This window comes from Diplotaxodon limnothrissa, linkage group LG15, assembly GCF_057381915.1.
Source record: "Diplotaxodon limnothrissa isolate DT_005_m linkage group LG15, D_limnothrissa_male_GT1.1, whole genome shotgun sequence".
Classification (NCBI taxonomy): domain Eukaryota; kingdom Metazoa; phylum Chordata; class Actinopteri; order Cichliformes; family Cichlidae; genus Diplotaxodon; species Diplotaxodon limnothrissa.
The window spans coordinates 12168197-12184525 of NC_140610.1; the positions used below are offsets into that span (position 1 = coordinate 12168197).

At 39.9% G+C, this 16329-nt stretch overlaps 1 protein-coding gene across 2 annotated transcripts in view; it reads right to left on the bottom strand.

Moving 5' to 3' along the window:
* grm1a (glutamate receptor, metabotropic 1a) overlaps window positions 1-16329 on the bottom strand; it is a 41052-nt gene that overhangs the window by 9781 nt on the left and 14942 nt on the right. The window contains exons 3-5 of one of the 2 annotated variants that reach the window (XM_085371914.1): window positions 696-931; window positions 456-464; window positions 223-234 (exon numbers count right to left, since the gene is read on the bottom strand). In XM_085371914.1, the coding sequence (XP_085228040.1) occupies window positions 223-234; window positions 456-464; window positions 696-931 (257 nt within the window). The remainder of the gene's footprint in view (window positions 1-222; window positions 235-455; window positions 465-695; window positions 932-16329) is intronic. The other variant, XM_085371913.1, reaches the window with a different exon arrangement.

A 16329-nucleotide genomic window follows, 5' to 3' on the forward strand; every position in this document is an offset into this window, starting at 1 on the left:
TTGCATCAGAGTTTGACTGATGAATTTCGCACTCAAAGCCTGCCAGGATGAAGACATCTACCCATCTACTTTATTTGACTAAATCGCAGATATTACAGAGAGCGCTGGGTTTAAAAAAGCATCAGTCAAACTCATCCTGTCTTGGAGGAGTCAAATGCAAACAAAGTGCAGATGAAATTCAGACAGTTGTTGTAATAATCGTGTCTAGAAAGATACACTTACCACCTCGAAGATCTATGGAACATAAGAGGTTTGTAAACGTGTGATACAAAGTAGAAAAGCGTCCATAACCTTACAGCTCTGAGTGTCATCACAAACCACTTGTTGATTTTTATTGATCGTTTGAATTTAGAAGCATGCAATTCGTCTTAATGCCATTCTGCAGGGTGGATTTGTTTGGAGCAGTTTTTGAATTGTGGTTGAAAAGCTATCAACAAGTCAAGAACACAATTTACCGTGATCACCTTTTGCGAGCAAATGGAGAGAATATTCATGGAGGAAAACACAGGGGGGAAAAAATAAATCACAGGTTTTATTAATATTCACGAGTTCTGTTCTTATATTCATGATCATATTTAACCCTATGGTCAGAAGAAAAGAAGACAGTGCCTGAAAAACTAAACTCTGTGACTAGTCATTTGTTTGAAAAATATCCACTCCTACTTATGAACGTCAAAAATTTTGTTATGTCCTACCGGAGCAGACTTTTTTGTAGTTCTTCTTTTCCTGGGGATGGCCTGGGAGGCGGCACTGAAAACGATACTGCCAGAACTCTGGAAACCAAGGGTTCCTGGTATTGCTGTCCAGACGTAGCTTTAGGTAATAGTCGTCAAAGGACCTGACCATCGCTGATTGGAGCTTCATTGTGATGCCTCCCTCTGCTTCCTGCTCATAACCCTCCACAACTTCGTAACGGTCTGCCCATCCATCGCTACAGACAGACAGAAGAAAAAGAGGAGACTATGATCTTATGGTCAAAGGGTGGACAATAAAAGACTAGAAGATAAAGAAGATTTGAGGAAGGACAAAACATCATAGTAATAAGAGGTACTGTTAGACACTGATGATATTCTGTGCATAGTTGTTTTATAAAGGATTGTTGAATATTGTAATTAGTACTCAACTATTAATTCAGACTGACAAACCCAAAAAGCTGTTAACAAAAGCTGCTTTGTTCATTCATTCAACACGATGTAAACAACGAGGGTTTGAGACACTTGCTGAATGGATGGATGTCAGAGACCAAGTAGTAAAAAAAGTTACATTTAATTTGATTTAATTAAAAAAATGAACTATTATTAATAATATTATCGTAAGGTAAACTTTAGTGTCCTGTTTCTTTCAACTGACATGAACTACATGAACTTAGTAGAAGGTTTCACATTAAGGCTATAAAATAAATCATCAAACTCATACATCATCAATCAACCATAGGGTTAGTTCAGGTAGGCCACAAGGTCAAAGGGCATAGCAGATCAGCTGATCTTAATGTCAGCCCCTATCAGCTGATGGCTCAGCTGATTCCTTTGCACGTGCTCCATGAATACCCAGCTAGGAAATCTCATAAAAGCATTTAAATTGCTTTAACCTGCCTACAGTTGCTGGATATCTTGCAACCTTCACTCCAGCTTCTTCTTCTTCTCCGATCACATGTATCACGCTGTATCTTTTGCTACTGTTGCCTGCTATGTCTTTTTATGAAAAGCCGTGTTGCTGCTCAAGCTTTATATGTATGTGTCTGCGAAGGTGGTGGGGTCCCAAAACAGAGCCTTAACTCCAAATATAGTGAGGAAATATTTTACTGTGATCAAAGGCTGTACATGCATTTTAGTTGCAGATGTGTCTGACTGTGTTTTAAAATGAATTAGAAAGTGGTTGACAGGCCAGCTGTCATCCTGTGGTGGGACTCATTTGTCTTACAGGCTGTAAATTGAGTATCACTGTACGAGAGGACAGATTGTTCGCTTTGATCATAATCACATTAGTCAGGAGAGGATAGGTGTTTAGCACAAGCACAAAGATATTAGTTACACCAAATCTTTAAACTGAAGCACTGTGCTAAATCACTGTTATCCCTGTAACTTTTAACAATGAAACTTCTCTCAGAGCCAAAGTAGGGGAGACCGGGGATAGTTGTAACATTTTTGACATTTCTGTCTGTAAATTGGAGCTCTTTTAAGGTAGTGGATTCAAAATGTAATGCAAAGTATTTACATGTCTCGGCTATTAAATAGTGCAGCTATTTTCTCTGCAGCACAATTACCCATTGCATGGTATGGCCTCAAACACAAAGAGTGAAATGTTACAATTGACCCCATAGTCTGGGTTAGTTGTAACATATCCTGGGGTGAAATGTAACACAATGAAATAAGGGTACTAACAAAACATTAACATGTAATCTTTGTTTATTCAACACATGAATGCACTTAGAGCCATTTATGTAGCTCTGTGTGTGTGTGTGTGTGTGTGTGTGTGTGTGTGTGTGTGTGTGTGTGTGACAGAATGCAGAAATCTAGCTTTTGAACTTATTCCAACCCTCCAAAAAGACAAATTATGGAATTTTCTGCAACTGAATATTTCATTAATTTTGGTTGGTCTTCCTTGAGTTTGGCCTCATTGGCTCAGTGGGCATTATAACCTACAACTCTTGCACCAATTTTGAACATAACAATGAAGCTGAAAAAATGTAGTTGTTCACCAGCATCGCAATAACATTACTTTTTATCATGGCTTACCTTGGTGTGGTTTGCAAAGTGCTTCAGAAAGATGAGGAAATCTGTTTCTTGCACCCATCCTGATTTATTTCCACTACCAGTACTTCCTACTGGTCCATCTCTGATACAGTGGTCTGCATAATGTATGTGTGGGAACACAAACAGTGGAGGAATTGTGTTGCCAATGGCATTAACCGCATATACAAAAGCGACCAGTGAACCTCTCTCTGCTGATGTCGTTGCCCCAACTTGTTTAATATAAGTTAAAGTAATAGTGCGGTAAGTTGTAACGTACATTATTATTACAACTGACCCAGACTCCTATAGCCATGAACTAGCTAACATTACAGCTAACGGCTAAAACATTAGCACTAAAGACCTACACAGAATATATCCCCATAGACATACAAATAACATAATTTAAGCTTGATGACTTTAACTGCAAAGCAGATAATGCTATTATAAATTGAAATAAAGTAGAAAAACTTACTTTTTGGCATACAAATTACTTTTTTTGGTGTTAAATTGTCTGTTTTTGACAAAATGTGCTGATTTTTCACATGTGATAGCAGAACTGAATTGGGCATGCACAGGATGAGTCACATCATTTGAAACTTAGCCCTGATTGGAGAAATTGGAAGTGTTACAACTGACCCACGTTACAACTATCCCCAGTCTCCCCAACATTTTTATTACCTTAATAAAAGTGTTTTTAAAGACACAGAAAAATAATGAGGCTTATGGTGGCTGGTATGCTATTAATACTGGAGGCCTAACTAGCAACAAAGCAGTGTTAAACTTCAGCAGTGGTCCAAATCTTATGGATTTCTCTGCTTGGGCTGTAGAATAAGTATCCTTTAACAAAGCAAAAACGATGACAGAAGAGTATCATAGCACAAGTCAAAACTTTAAGTCAGGCGTTGCTTTTATTTAAATAATATTCCATCACAAGTAGGTAGACTGCAGCCTCGGCTCTTGTGCAGCGCTAAATTAGCATGGCGGCTTGGGGACTTATCTCACGTCCCCTGCAGCAAGCCTCAATTTAAGAAGACCGTAATCATCTCAGCAATAGTGCCTCAACAATAAATGCAGACTTTACACAATCAAGTCAGCTTGCCTGTTTGTTTACTTTTGTAACCCTGTGCGCAAGAATTTCTAACCTACTGAGCTAATTTGATTTGGGCTCTAAGAGAGATGGAAAACACCAGTGATGGGGACACTGAAAAAACAAATTAACAGATAAATAACACCACAATGAACTTGCTCTTTCTCTCTGTCCCATTGAAAGCTTCCAGCAGCACTGCTCTTCAGCTTTTACTCTCTTTTACACTCTTCTACACTTTTATGTGGGATTCAGTCTACTGATTCAACGTACCTTCGCTATAGACAGCTACACGCCAATTAGATATGATTCACCGCGGAACCAATTAGGCACCTCACACACAGGATGCGCTGAATGATGGATAAGGACGTGTGCCTGTTCATGTAGGTGCAGGTCGAAGTCTCTGACCTTTTCCTCAACAATTACTGCCAGTCAAGAAAAAGGAGACATTGAAACTAATTTGTGAGAATTTATGGTTGAGCTATTCCACCCTTCTCGTGGTAAAATCCACGTGGGTTCCTTCAGCCAGCAGGGAACTAAAAAAACATCCTAAAAATAAACCCCATGTAATCCAGACGTTGTTAAAGTAGCTCCAGCTGACCCTAATGTCCAACCTTTCGATCCCATCACCTCTCTACAGGCTTTGTGTCCTAAAAGAAAACCACACCATGATCAACTTACTGACCAGGAGCTGGAAACTCAAAGAATTATGATGGAATGATAATCGATTGATTAATCAATCCTATGAATACTCAACTGGCACATTCAGCACCAGGTGATGTGTAACCATACTGATAAAAATAAAAGGCATTTTATATGCACAGTATGATGAAGCATTGTGCAATGGGTGTATGCTCTTGAATTACAAAATTCATAGTCCAGGGGATAAAAAAACAATTAAAACTTAATGAATAAATAACTAACTGTTGTTGTTGCTTGCGCAAGATAAGTTCCCAAGTTTCACAGCCTAAGGGAAAATAGCGTGTTGAAGTCTGATACTAATTCTTTTCTTACAACACAATCCAAACAGTTCTGAGAGTTCTGGGTTGGATAAATGGTCCCGTCCAAAAACCTGCCCAGTCTTGGGCAAGAAGGCTCAAATAAGAAAAGGGCATAATAGCGCCAGTCTATATAAGAGGTGAAATGAGAAGATAAATAAGGTATATTAAATACTTTAAAATGATAGTTAATAATTTAATATTATGCTAATATTCCTCAGTACCATCTTTGCAATAATGTGCATGCTGTAGGTTACTTTAATTGTTTATTTTTAGGCAAGAAACCTCCAGAAGTACTGTACATTACAGCACTCCATTCCAAAGCCTGATGTTGAAACACAACAAAAAGGTCTTTGTGGACTTTTCTCCCCGTGACTGCGTGCGTTCCCTCCTTTTACTCTGGCTTCCTCCCACAGTCCAAAAACATGCATGTCAGGTTAAGTGTCAATTCTAAATTGGCTGTAGGTGTGAATATGAGCGTGAATGGTTGGCTGTCTCCATGTGTGAGCCCCGTGATAGACTGACAACCTGTCCAAGGTGTACTCCCACCTCTCACCCCAAGACAGCTTGGCTAGTCTCCAGCACCACGACCCTGAAACTGATGAACATAAGAAGATGGATGGATGGATTCCAATTCAGCAGCTTTGGAAAATGTAAATGTAAAAAAAAAAAAAAGTTAGAAAAGCTTTTCTCATCTTGTTTGGCTCCCTGACTTTAATCGCTGGTCATTTTTCTTTTTGTTTAAGAACAGCTCAGTCAGTGCCATTCAAGTATGCTTTAGTCAGAGTGGTGTATCTAGGAAGAACAGGTTTGCATATTTGCATAATTAATTAATCAATTTGATATCAATTGTATTGACATATTGCAATGCATGATAGGTTGACAAAGGTATGCTTTATGTAGCATTTTTTTGATAGCTTCTAATGAATGTTGTTCTCCAAGGCTCCAAAATTCATTAAAAATCCTCTGCTGCATGCAGCTAATATTGCTAAAGACAGCAACAGTGTTAGGTAATTGTGAGTGGGCAAAATAACACAACATAACATCTGTTTTATGTGGGTAACTACTGCAGTATATATTTGCCTAACATGTTTCAACATGTTTACAGTATTTTCTGTCGTATATTTGGAGATCATAATTCAGCCGACTCATTATTTTCTTCCTTGTAATTAAGTCAAGAGTTGGAGAAATGTGAACTGCATTAGTCCTGGTCACGTTTACTTCATTTAGTCTAAGTGAATACAGTCCTTGTCCTTTACCCTCCATTTCAGTACATGTAGTACAGGGAGAGGCACAAAGACTCATACACTAGCCTGCAGATTTCCATTTCGATGTTCCGAGTCACACATACGTTGGAGGCTAACTGCATTTAACGCGTCCTAATGTGGTCAGTACACTTCAGGTTTTATGTGAGAGAAAAGCCGACTGTTCGCGGATAAAAAGACAGGAGGGGCGTAGAAGAAGAGATAGATGGAGAGACAGAAGTGCTGTTCAACACGCGACATGAATAATGCACAACGCGCAGAAGACGTGCTCGACTGTTTCTCACAGTGGAGTTTGTGATGAGGTAAAATGACATTCTCTTTTCTCGCTCGCCTCTCTCAGGATGGCGTCGTCTGGCAGGGCTCCAAACAGCTCATCAAAACTCTCGGGCCACCAGAGGGATGCCTAATGGGATCAAATCTGATTTAATGTCACCTCAATGTTCACACCGCATATCGGAAGGCCCATTATTACATAACCTGGGTTAGATATACTACAGGAACACCTGTTTAAGCAGATTAAGGAGTCGCTGTTGTTCAAGAGTGTTAGTTTTGTAGTTTTCCCACTAAGCGCCAGTAAGAACGAACACAGACTAACACGTTTATAAAGTATTGCAAAAATAATTCTTGGCTGATGAAATAATATTATTAATAATACCTGAAAAGCGTCTATTTCACCATCCATAAATGATCCATGTGACTCTTTCAGAGGTGATCATATGGGCGAATTCTGAAGATGAACCATGGACAACATTGTAAATAGCATTATGGTGATATTAAGCAGTTATGATGTGAGTCTTTATTCATGTATCTCTTTTTGTCTCTTTACAAAGCAGCCACCGGAAACCTGTCCAAGAAATATTAATCCACATCCATGATTTGTTAAAGAATTAGAACAAACTGGGAAGGCACTGGGCTTAATATTTGAGTTCAAAGTCAGTGATTATGGCAAAATAAGCTGCCGATTTTCTATATTGGATCAGTTATGATGTTATGTAAAAGTAATTAAAAGAATTTGGAACTAAATTCCAAATCTGACAGGAAGCCAGACTCGAAAAAAAAATCGAGATAATGATTTGAAAAAAGCTGTAGGATCTAAGATTAAGATGCTTAGAGGTTTCACAGTGTTATAGTGATATAAGATTACACTGATGCTCATCTTATAGGCAGGACTTGATAAACACCGCTCTATCGTGTGGTCCATGAGTGTATGCCTACGTTCACAGATCAATAAAAGCTTTTAGAATAAAATAATAAAATTTCACTTCCCCTTTATTCCATACTTTCCCCAAAAAATCTACTGAAATCTAATAAATCTAAGTCAGTATTTATCTCGGCGAGTAAAGTCAGCAAGCTGCTATCCCTTCAACGGCATATGCTTAGCATTAAGACGAGCGCATTTTGATAACATACTAAGGCTCGATGATGTGTGGCATTGTTTAGAGGAGCACAGTGTGTCGACAGCTGTATAATTAATAGAAGTGTACACAACAGAGAGCAGACCGAGAGCTCTGTTCGCTCTGCCGGATGATCTAGTTCCAGTTTGATAGCACATTTGTATATTTATGAAGGCATGAATTAATTGGCAGGGCAGAGATTTAATCACATGCACTGTTTCCCCTGGAGGATGAATGAGAAGAGTTACTTTAAAAAGAAGAAGGGGGGATAGGGGAGTCAAGAGTTTCCTAATTGCTCTGTACAAAAAGTTCAGTTAGTTAATAGAAAAAAAAACTTTTAATCTGTCTGCTTCACACAAATTTAAAATGCCAACGTTTATTTGTTCTAAAAGTAATAAAAGTCAATAAAATTGTCTTTTTAATGTTTCATCGTCATGTTAAACCCACATGTTTGAACATTTGTGTTTATGGGCATATTGCATTTCCAAGCTAATCTAAATGCTTGCCTTACACTAACCCTAATTTCTCCACCCTAATAGCCCTTTAGGGTGTAGCAGAGGATGATGGACAAAAGTTCTCCCTTTCAAGGTTTAAACCTCATACTGTTTCTCTTTTATATCTTATTTTGGTGTCATTTATCTTTTTGCACATTCTCCAGTTAAATTTAGTGATCTACATACAAGTGAATGCAATTTTTGTGCTTAGCATTGGAAATAGTGTAATTACAATGCCTCATTTCTTTTGGTTTGAAAATGGGAAATGGGTACAAAGTTGTATTGAATCAGAAAAACACGGAAAGGCAAAAATATACTTTTTCATATTTATCTAATTTTAACGAGCTTGTGAGTAAGTAGTTGGTATGACCACCTTTGTTCTTCAGCACAGCCTGAACTCTCCTAGGCAAATGTTCTTGTCATTTCTTTGAATAGTTTTCAGGAATTGTACTTTAGGCTTCTTGAAGGACATTCAAAGCATTTTGAAGTCATAAAGAAGTCAACATCCCAAAAAAACAACAACTTTAAAAGCCCTTCAGGAGTGCTGGAGAACTTACTGGAGAACTAGTATATACTGCAGTATACTACTACTGCAACCAAAAACCTCAAGACCCCTAAATGAAATGAAAACTGATGAAATAAACTGCACCCAAGCGCCTCAGCCTGTAAATAACAGCTATTCATGAAACTCTTTACAATTTCTAAACTCAAGGACAACCAAGCCGATGGACATACAGGCTAGTAACATACCTCCGCACCATACCATAAAAACGCATGCTGAGATGTTACAAATAACCCAGCAGCTTATTATCCTTACAAGGACTTTTGTTATGGTGACTGATAGCATAGTACAGCATCACATGTTATAAGGTGAACATATGACTTGTAGGAAAGTAGTGAACACACTGAGTCAAAACATAATGAATTTAAATATTCCAATAAATAAAAAAAGAGTCTCATATATTTTCTTAAGAGCAGTATTTAAGTAAATGTTTTATACATTTTCAATGCTGCTATCTTTGTTTTTTTTTTCAGGTCTCAGTTCTCCATCTTCATCCCGATCCCACAACACTCTTAATTCATTTGAAACTGTTCAGGCGGATGAAGATCTCATCACACCAACGCTAGTCTTCTCAGTTAAGCACTACTCCTCTGTCTACCAAATTCTGTCTCCCCGCTCTTCCATTCTCCTCATTTTCTCTTATTTCTCTCAATCTGCGTTCTTCTGAGTTAAAACAGAAGTGGTGGCTTGTTAGCTACTTGGCGGTATAACAGCGAGACGCAGAGGCCCTGGGTTTGCTGGGAAGCCTTTAAAGCCTATCCAGGCTGCTTTTATTTATTCATCATGCTCCAGTTTGAGTTGGGAGATCACTGTCCTCCACAATGACAGGAAACACTGCTGGGAAAAAATAGCGTTTGCTTTTTACTGCCAAGAGACGTCAGTTCAATAAAAAATCTCATCACAAAAATCTCAATGATATTTTATGAATACTTGATAAAGTTAATGCAGAATTTCTATTAAAGTGCGAGGAGAATGCTCTTTTAGATGTTTTTCTTTCCATTCTCAGCATATTTTGTTACATTATTACTATATAACTATAGGACTTATTAACCAGTATCATTTTGATTAAGGTGTATGTTTGACTTACTTGGGCTTCCTCCCACCGTCCAAAGACATGCAGGTTAATTGATTAATCCAAATTGCCCATAGGTGTAAATGTGGGAGTGAATGTGAGCGCAAATGGTTGTCTGTCCCTGTGTGTTAGCCCTGCGACATACTGGCGACCTGTCCAGGGTGTACCCCGCCGCTCGCCCTATGAAAGCTGGGATAGGCTCCGGCGCCCCCTGCGACCCTGAAAAGGATAAGCGGAAGCGACTGGATGGATGGATGGTGTAAGTTTGAGATTTTTCTTGTACAACTGTACAAGTAACATGTTAGAAAACTATCATTATGCCACATGTACCCCAAAAATCTAATAATGCAATATTTTTGCTTTAAATGTTAACAGAAAGGGCAAAAAGCCTCATTCTCTCCTAAAGACAAACTGTAGCCTTACGTAATATTTATTTACATAATACACTATTTTATGGGGATGGTTTTGTACCATATTAACTGCCCATGAGAAAAGAAATACTGTAAAAGTAATAAATATTTATAGGTTATGGGAAACTAAGCCAGCGAGGTAGGTCTGGATCCATTTGCTTCACAAAGGCCTTTTAGGTAAAAGACTTTTTTTTCTTCTACTCTTTTTTCAATTCACTGCCGATTGCCTCTCCTTTTACTCAGCCCGCTGCTTTACCCAGCCGGGGTTGGGGCGAGCACTATCCGGCGTTACGTGAGAATAACTCAGAGCCCAGGATGATGAATTCCAGTCGCTTATTTCATCTGAGAAACCGTCCAACACTTGAGGCAGTCCGACTGGCAGCGATTCTAAAAAGCTGGAAAAACAATGTTTGCTATTTAAATTGCAAACCGTTGTAAAAAACATTGCTATTGATTGCTTTTCTTTTTTCTGTGATGTTTTGAGTGGAGGTTCAGATTTTCTGTGGCATCTTTCGCTACTCTGTTGGTCCACTGTTAGCTGTCTGCAGCAGAAAGCTTCTCAGCTTCTACTAATCTGGATCTGACAACTGTGTCCAGATGCAAAGCCCGAGTGCTATTTTTGATCGCTCCAATGTCATTCACCCGTCGCTGTGCACTTTGGGAGCACCGGGCTTCAATTGCAGAGAGGGAGATGTCCTTGGCAAAGTGTGGCTGCTTTCAATTAACATCAGAGGCGTGTTATAAATATTCAAATGGAGCTCATTGTGCTCCCTTGCACAGTGGAACACAAACAGATGTAATCGTGAATTCTGACTCAACTTGAATATACTTTCGGAGCCACAAGTGTTCGCGAGCCAGGCTCCATTACTGAATGATCATCGCCAATGTTTTCTTATCTTATAATTACCATCTTTGTTACTGTTGTTGCTGGGATGAATTTTTCAGATGTCAGCCATATTTTCTGAGAAGGGACTATTGTGCTGTATTCTGTGGAGCCCCCGCTGACAGACTGAGTGACAGATCTGCAGCGAGACGATCATACCAACTCCATCTCGAGGCCAAACAAAATCTCCATGGTGACTAGCAGCAGCACACGAGCCTTTTGTTCCAGCGGTACTGTAAGCCCTGTTCTCCTAACAAACAAACATACTGCCCTTAATTCATGAAACTCTAAACTTTCCTTAGAGCAGGGGGGTCAGAAAATAGAGGGTCACATCACAGACTGAGGATAATGTGAGAAGGAGGTTTCTCTCCCAGGCCTCGTGTTGCCTTCCACACCTTCTCTCTCTATCTCGAATCTTTGCATTCAGAACTGATTCATCAGTCACGACTTTGCTGGAAACTGGAAGTCTAACAAAAGGAAGCCGTTGCTTGAAAGCAAACATGAAGCACATCACCAATAAAGAGGAGAATCTAAGATGGTGAAAACACGAATGCAGTACATGAAACGCACTCTTCTGAAGTGTTGGATTTCAGTTTGAAACCATCACCAAATTGGAAAAAAAGATTTTAACTCCTTAAACTTGATATCCAAAGAGTTTCCTTTACCTTAAACATATTTTTTTTAAAGATTTGACTCAGTGAGAGCTACTATGGGTTACACCCAAGCAGAATAAATCAGAAATTTAGCCCTAACCCTTTCTGGATCTACAGTTCTGGATGGCAAATATACCCGTTTATTTTGGCGGTGTTTTCAGTGCTATATTGCCAGAGATAACATCGCTCTTCGCTGAAACCCTGCAATTTGCCAAATTACTCGCAAGGAGAAGTCAATAGGCAAAATTCCACATCCTCCACGCTTTCCTTCCTGAGATGTGGAGGAGATGAGAGCCTTAGAGATGATGGAAAAAACACTTTAAATGTGTCCCACCACAACCCTTCTCTCTCAGTCTCTCTGTCTCTCATTCCTGCCTTAAACATTTCATTTATTCCGGCTCAGCGTCCCCTTAAAATGGAACAGGACAGGCAAATGCAGAAATGCATGTGACGCACACAATACGGGCTTGCAGCTTTCTTCGCACCTCAGTGCCGTCTTAAAAGATGCAGTCATACTGCGTTAATGACCGGTGCCAAGCTATTACAGAGGCAGAACATCCGCATTCCTGTGTCAGTGTCCATTTTGTCAGGAATAAAACACAAACAAGAACTGAGCAGTCAAAATGGGACCCGGACCGAAACTGTGTTTGTAAGACAGGGACAGAAATGAGCGTTACATGTGGAAAAGCAGCTTATGCAAATGATGTTTAGTAATAACAGCATTCAAGCAGCATTAGCGGGAGAGAGAAAACGAATGATGCTAATTGCAAGAGAGCAAGCAGGCAAGCAAATGAGTAGGTGGATGCGCTCCATGCTGCCATTCAGAAACCAAGCACGGTAGGCCTACTGGGGAAGAGACTTTAGAGGCAACGATAATGACACCGTACAGTAAATGTGCATCCAGCTTTCGAACATTTCAGGAACTACAGCTCAGCAGACAGAGCTGAACTGAAATTAACATTCCAGATTCAGAGGTTTCCTGAGACTGTGAGAGAGTCTAATGGTCCCCGAGGAGCCCTCAGTTAAACACACACGGCACACAAACACACACACGCTCACTACACTGTCAGATTCGTTAATGATGCATTTCTGTCACATCTGCAATCTGCAACAAATACTGCGAAACATGCTGCTGTGTTATACGGAATATAAGCTTTACAGTAGAATACTGTCAGCTGTTTGGCTGCCATTATGCTGATCCGACTGTAAAATATAACTCAATATATTATATATCGCTCTGTGTAAACTGTAGCAGTATCTGAAAAAGACGAGGATGTCTTTTTCAACTTGTCACATTTTGAGAATAAAGTTGAAATTTGAGGAAAAACGTTGTACTTGTGAGAGTAAAATCCACCTTTAAGATCAAGGCTGGCATGCTTTCTAAAGAATAAAGTGAAGTCAGCTTCAGTTTGCAAAACGCAGACGCTAAAACCAGTGAAGTCAGTGTTACATGGCTGCAGTTTATTGGACTAATCTGTGTGTCGAGGCAACGCCTTCATCCCAGATGCCTCACCTACCTAAACTCTACACCTTCACGGCTAAACAACTTGAACAAGTGTCCTATTGTGCATTATGATGCAACCTAGCCTGTACTACACAAAGATTTAAACATCGATGAGGCCACTCAGGCCACTAATGTCCTGGAAAAGGAGCAATTTGCTTGTTAATAAAAGCAGTTTTAAAGTATAAAATATGATGAACCCACCAGCACAAGGCTTTTTATAAAGGAGTGTCATCTTTATTCTGTAATTAGTATTAGATTATTCTGTTATTATATGTTACCTTATATATGTAATCAAAGTAGTTGAATTAGAATACTGCTGTAGATCACATTATACCCTTTAATATAGAGTGTGTGAGCTGTATGTAGTGTAGTTCTCATTATACTTTTGAGTTAACAGAACATATTCACATATTAGTTCATTAGATAAATGTGCATCACTCTGTATCCTTGATCTGCTGGGAATGTGTTACACTGTTTTCTTGACATGCTTAATTGTTGAATCATGAAGAGAAGGTTGTAAGCAGGAGACTCTGTGTCTAAAGACAGGGGAGATAGATAGACCACATTCCACACCCCCACCTTACAGAAAGCAGAGAAACAACTGCCGAGGTCATAACTTAGGCGCTGTAACAGAGAAAAAATGTGATGTTTTGGCTTTTACGACTAGCTGGGGGCCACTAGAGACTATAAAAAGCTGAGCAACCCGTCACCATTTTGAGACATGTGCCTGACCCTCTGGTAGCATCTCTCCCGTCCGGACGTTGTAATGCTCTGACTGTTGAATTGTATGGAAATAAATGATTGTTGATTGAGCATTTATACACCGAGTATTGTCCTTCCTTCAGCCCAAAGATTCAAAGAATTGGGAGATTTCAACAACTTGGTGCCGTGTGACCCGGATCTTTGGTGTGCTGAGGAGGTGTAGATTTGGCCTTTGGTGAGATCGTGGGGCAAAGTGAACAGAAGGCCGGCCTAAAACAGAAAGGTAAGCACAGCCTGTTGTATTATAAATACCAAATGTGCATATTGGGCTTTCCAAATTAATCTGTTCGCTGAGTCACATGTATTTTCACAGTAAATTTGTCGGTGTCTGGTTTTTGGCGCAAGATACTAACAACATAAGTTGAGGCTGAATTCCAGTGTGTTAAATAAACTGCTTCTACCGAGATACTAATAACATACTACGTTGGACTAGTTGCAGCCACTTTACCTTCCACATTTAATTTTGTCTAATACTGGCTTCTGTAGCAATAATACGTTAGAATTTCTTCTGAAGACGCGGCCATTAGTCCAGTACATTGAAGTCGAGGTTTGTTTATTTTGTTTATGGTGTCAGTGACGTCCTGGCTTTTGCCGGCTATGAAATAGAAGTTGATTTAAGGAAAAGCAGATGCTGGCTTCACGGTGCAGTTGAACGCTGGCAACGCGAGAGCGAAACACGTCCGTAGGTTTGGTTTATGATACGGCGTGTTCCGGTGGTGCGGCCGTGAAGTGCAGTAGTGGTTGGTGCTAGTTTTAGTACATTGGATAGAGGTTTGACGGTGGTTTGTGGCGTCAGTCGAGTTTTAAGGGCTGCGGTCATAATACAAAGTAAAATTTTAAGTACATAGAGCAACACCTGGTTTATGATGTCAGGTATAACTTCGGGGATGCAAGCATCACTTTTATGATGCGACTTTGCCCCGTTGTGGCGGTCATAAGCGCAGAGAAAGGGGTATTTTGGTCTATGGTGCAGTGTGCTTTAAGAAGATCTAATAGTTGAGCTCAGAGGTTTCTGTGCAAATTTCTGCTGATGAGAGGCGCTCTCTGTGTGTCACACTGATGGTGTAACGCGCTGTGTGTGTAAGGCGCGCTCTGGCCGTGGGTGAGGCGCGCTCTGAGTGTGCTTTTTGTGTGTGTGAAGTCTGAACACAGTGACAGTGACGGTTGATGTGTTTGATTAGGAGGACATTAGAGCAAATACACATTTTAGGATCAAAGGTTGATGCCTAGTGTACCTGTGGAACATTTTGCCCTAGGAGTGGCGACCCTCCTGTCCGTGGACGCATGGCCAGGACCGGCGTCGTCCGGGTGCCGAGGTGGTGACTTGGGGAGGTGAGGGCCCCCGCATAGCTACGGAAATAACACTGGAACGGCCGTGTAATCACGGGTTCACATTTATTCCGGACTAGAACAAGACACATTTTGCGAACAAAGGTTGAGTCTAGATTAGTAAAGAAATATAAAAAGGTTGAATTCCTCGTTTCAGTGGTTGAAATTGTTGTGTGCCTGTCCCCTGACGAGTGTGAAATTAAAATAAAGAGGGAATTTGGAGCCACATAGAGATAGACGGGCATAATTGGGTGTATTACTCTGTGGTGTAATAAAAATAAAAAAGAGAGATAGTAAGAGGTGTGCAGTGGAGAATTATGGAGGAGTACAGAGAGGAATGTGTTGGGAGACTGGCGTACAGTTTACGCTGTCAAGGTAGGCGTGTTGCCTGCTTATCTGTTTAACAGTGATGAAAATGAAATTAAATAAATCTCTTAGTGTGTTAATACAGGAAGCTGCGGACCTGGACCAACTGCCCCCACAAGCACAGCGGCCGAAGCAAAATTATAGGTAATGGGAACCACACCCAGCACGAATCAGCAGCTGTGAAAAAGACAGCAGCGAGGAGAGAATTAGAGGAGAAATTAAGAGAAGTTTTAACACATAAAATTGGGGCCAACGGACTTGTGGAGGTTGGGAAGGCGTCCGGAGCATCACAACAAAAAGGTGAAACAAAAACACACACAAGCAGAGAAATCTGAGAGAAAGGCTCCTTTTAAGGTAACGCCTAGTTTGAGAAAAGATAAAATTAACCTGCTTTTATACAAATGCACACACACGCAATGAAGAAACAGCTTACACTCATGAACACGTGAAGATTTTCCAGCAAGGTTAAAGAAAAATTAACATACTTAAATGATGAAGTCTATACATTACTGACAAAGAAACCCTCTGGGTTGCAGGACAACAATTTAACTAAAAAAAAAAAAAAAAAAGGAACACTGGTCTAACCAACCAGGCAAGACGCAACAAATTTAGTGGTAAAAAGAGTCAAATTGTGACATGTTTTCTGTTGATTGATTAATAAAAGTGATTACTGAATGAAAGAAAATTCCTTTTTTGGGTTTTTAAACATGATCTTAAGAATTTTAATATGTACTTGTGTTGTCCTGTCAACTTGGTGGGTTAGGAGTTGATTATATCGGGAGAGAAAAAACAAAAAAAAAGGGGGAGAGAAGGCTGACACA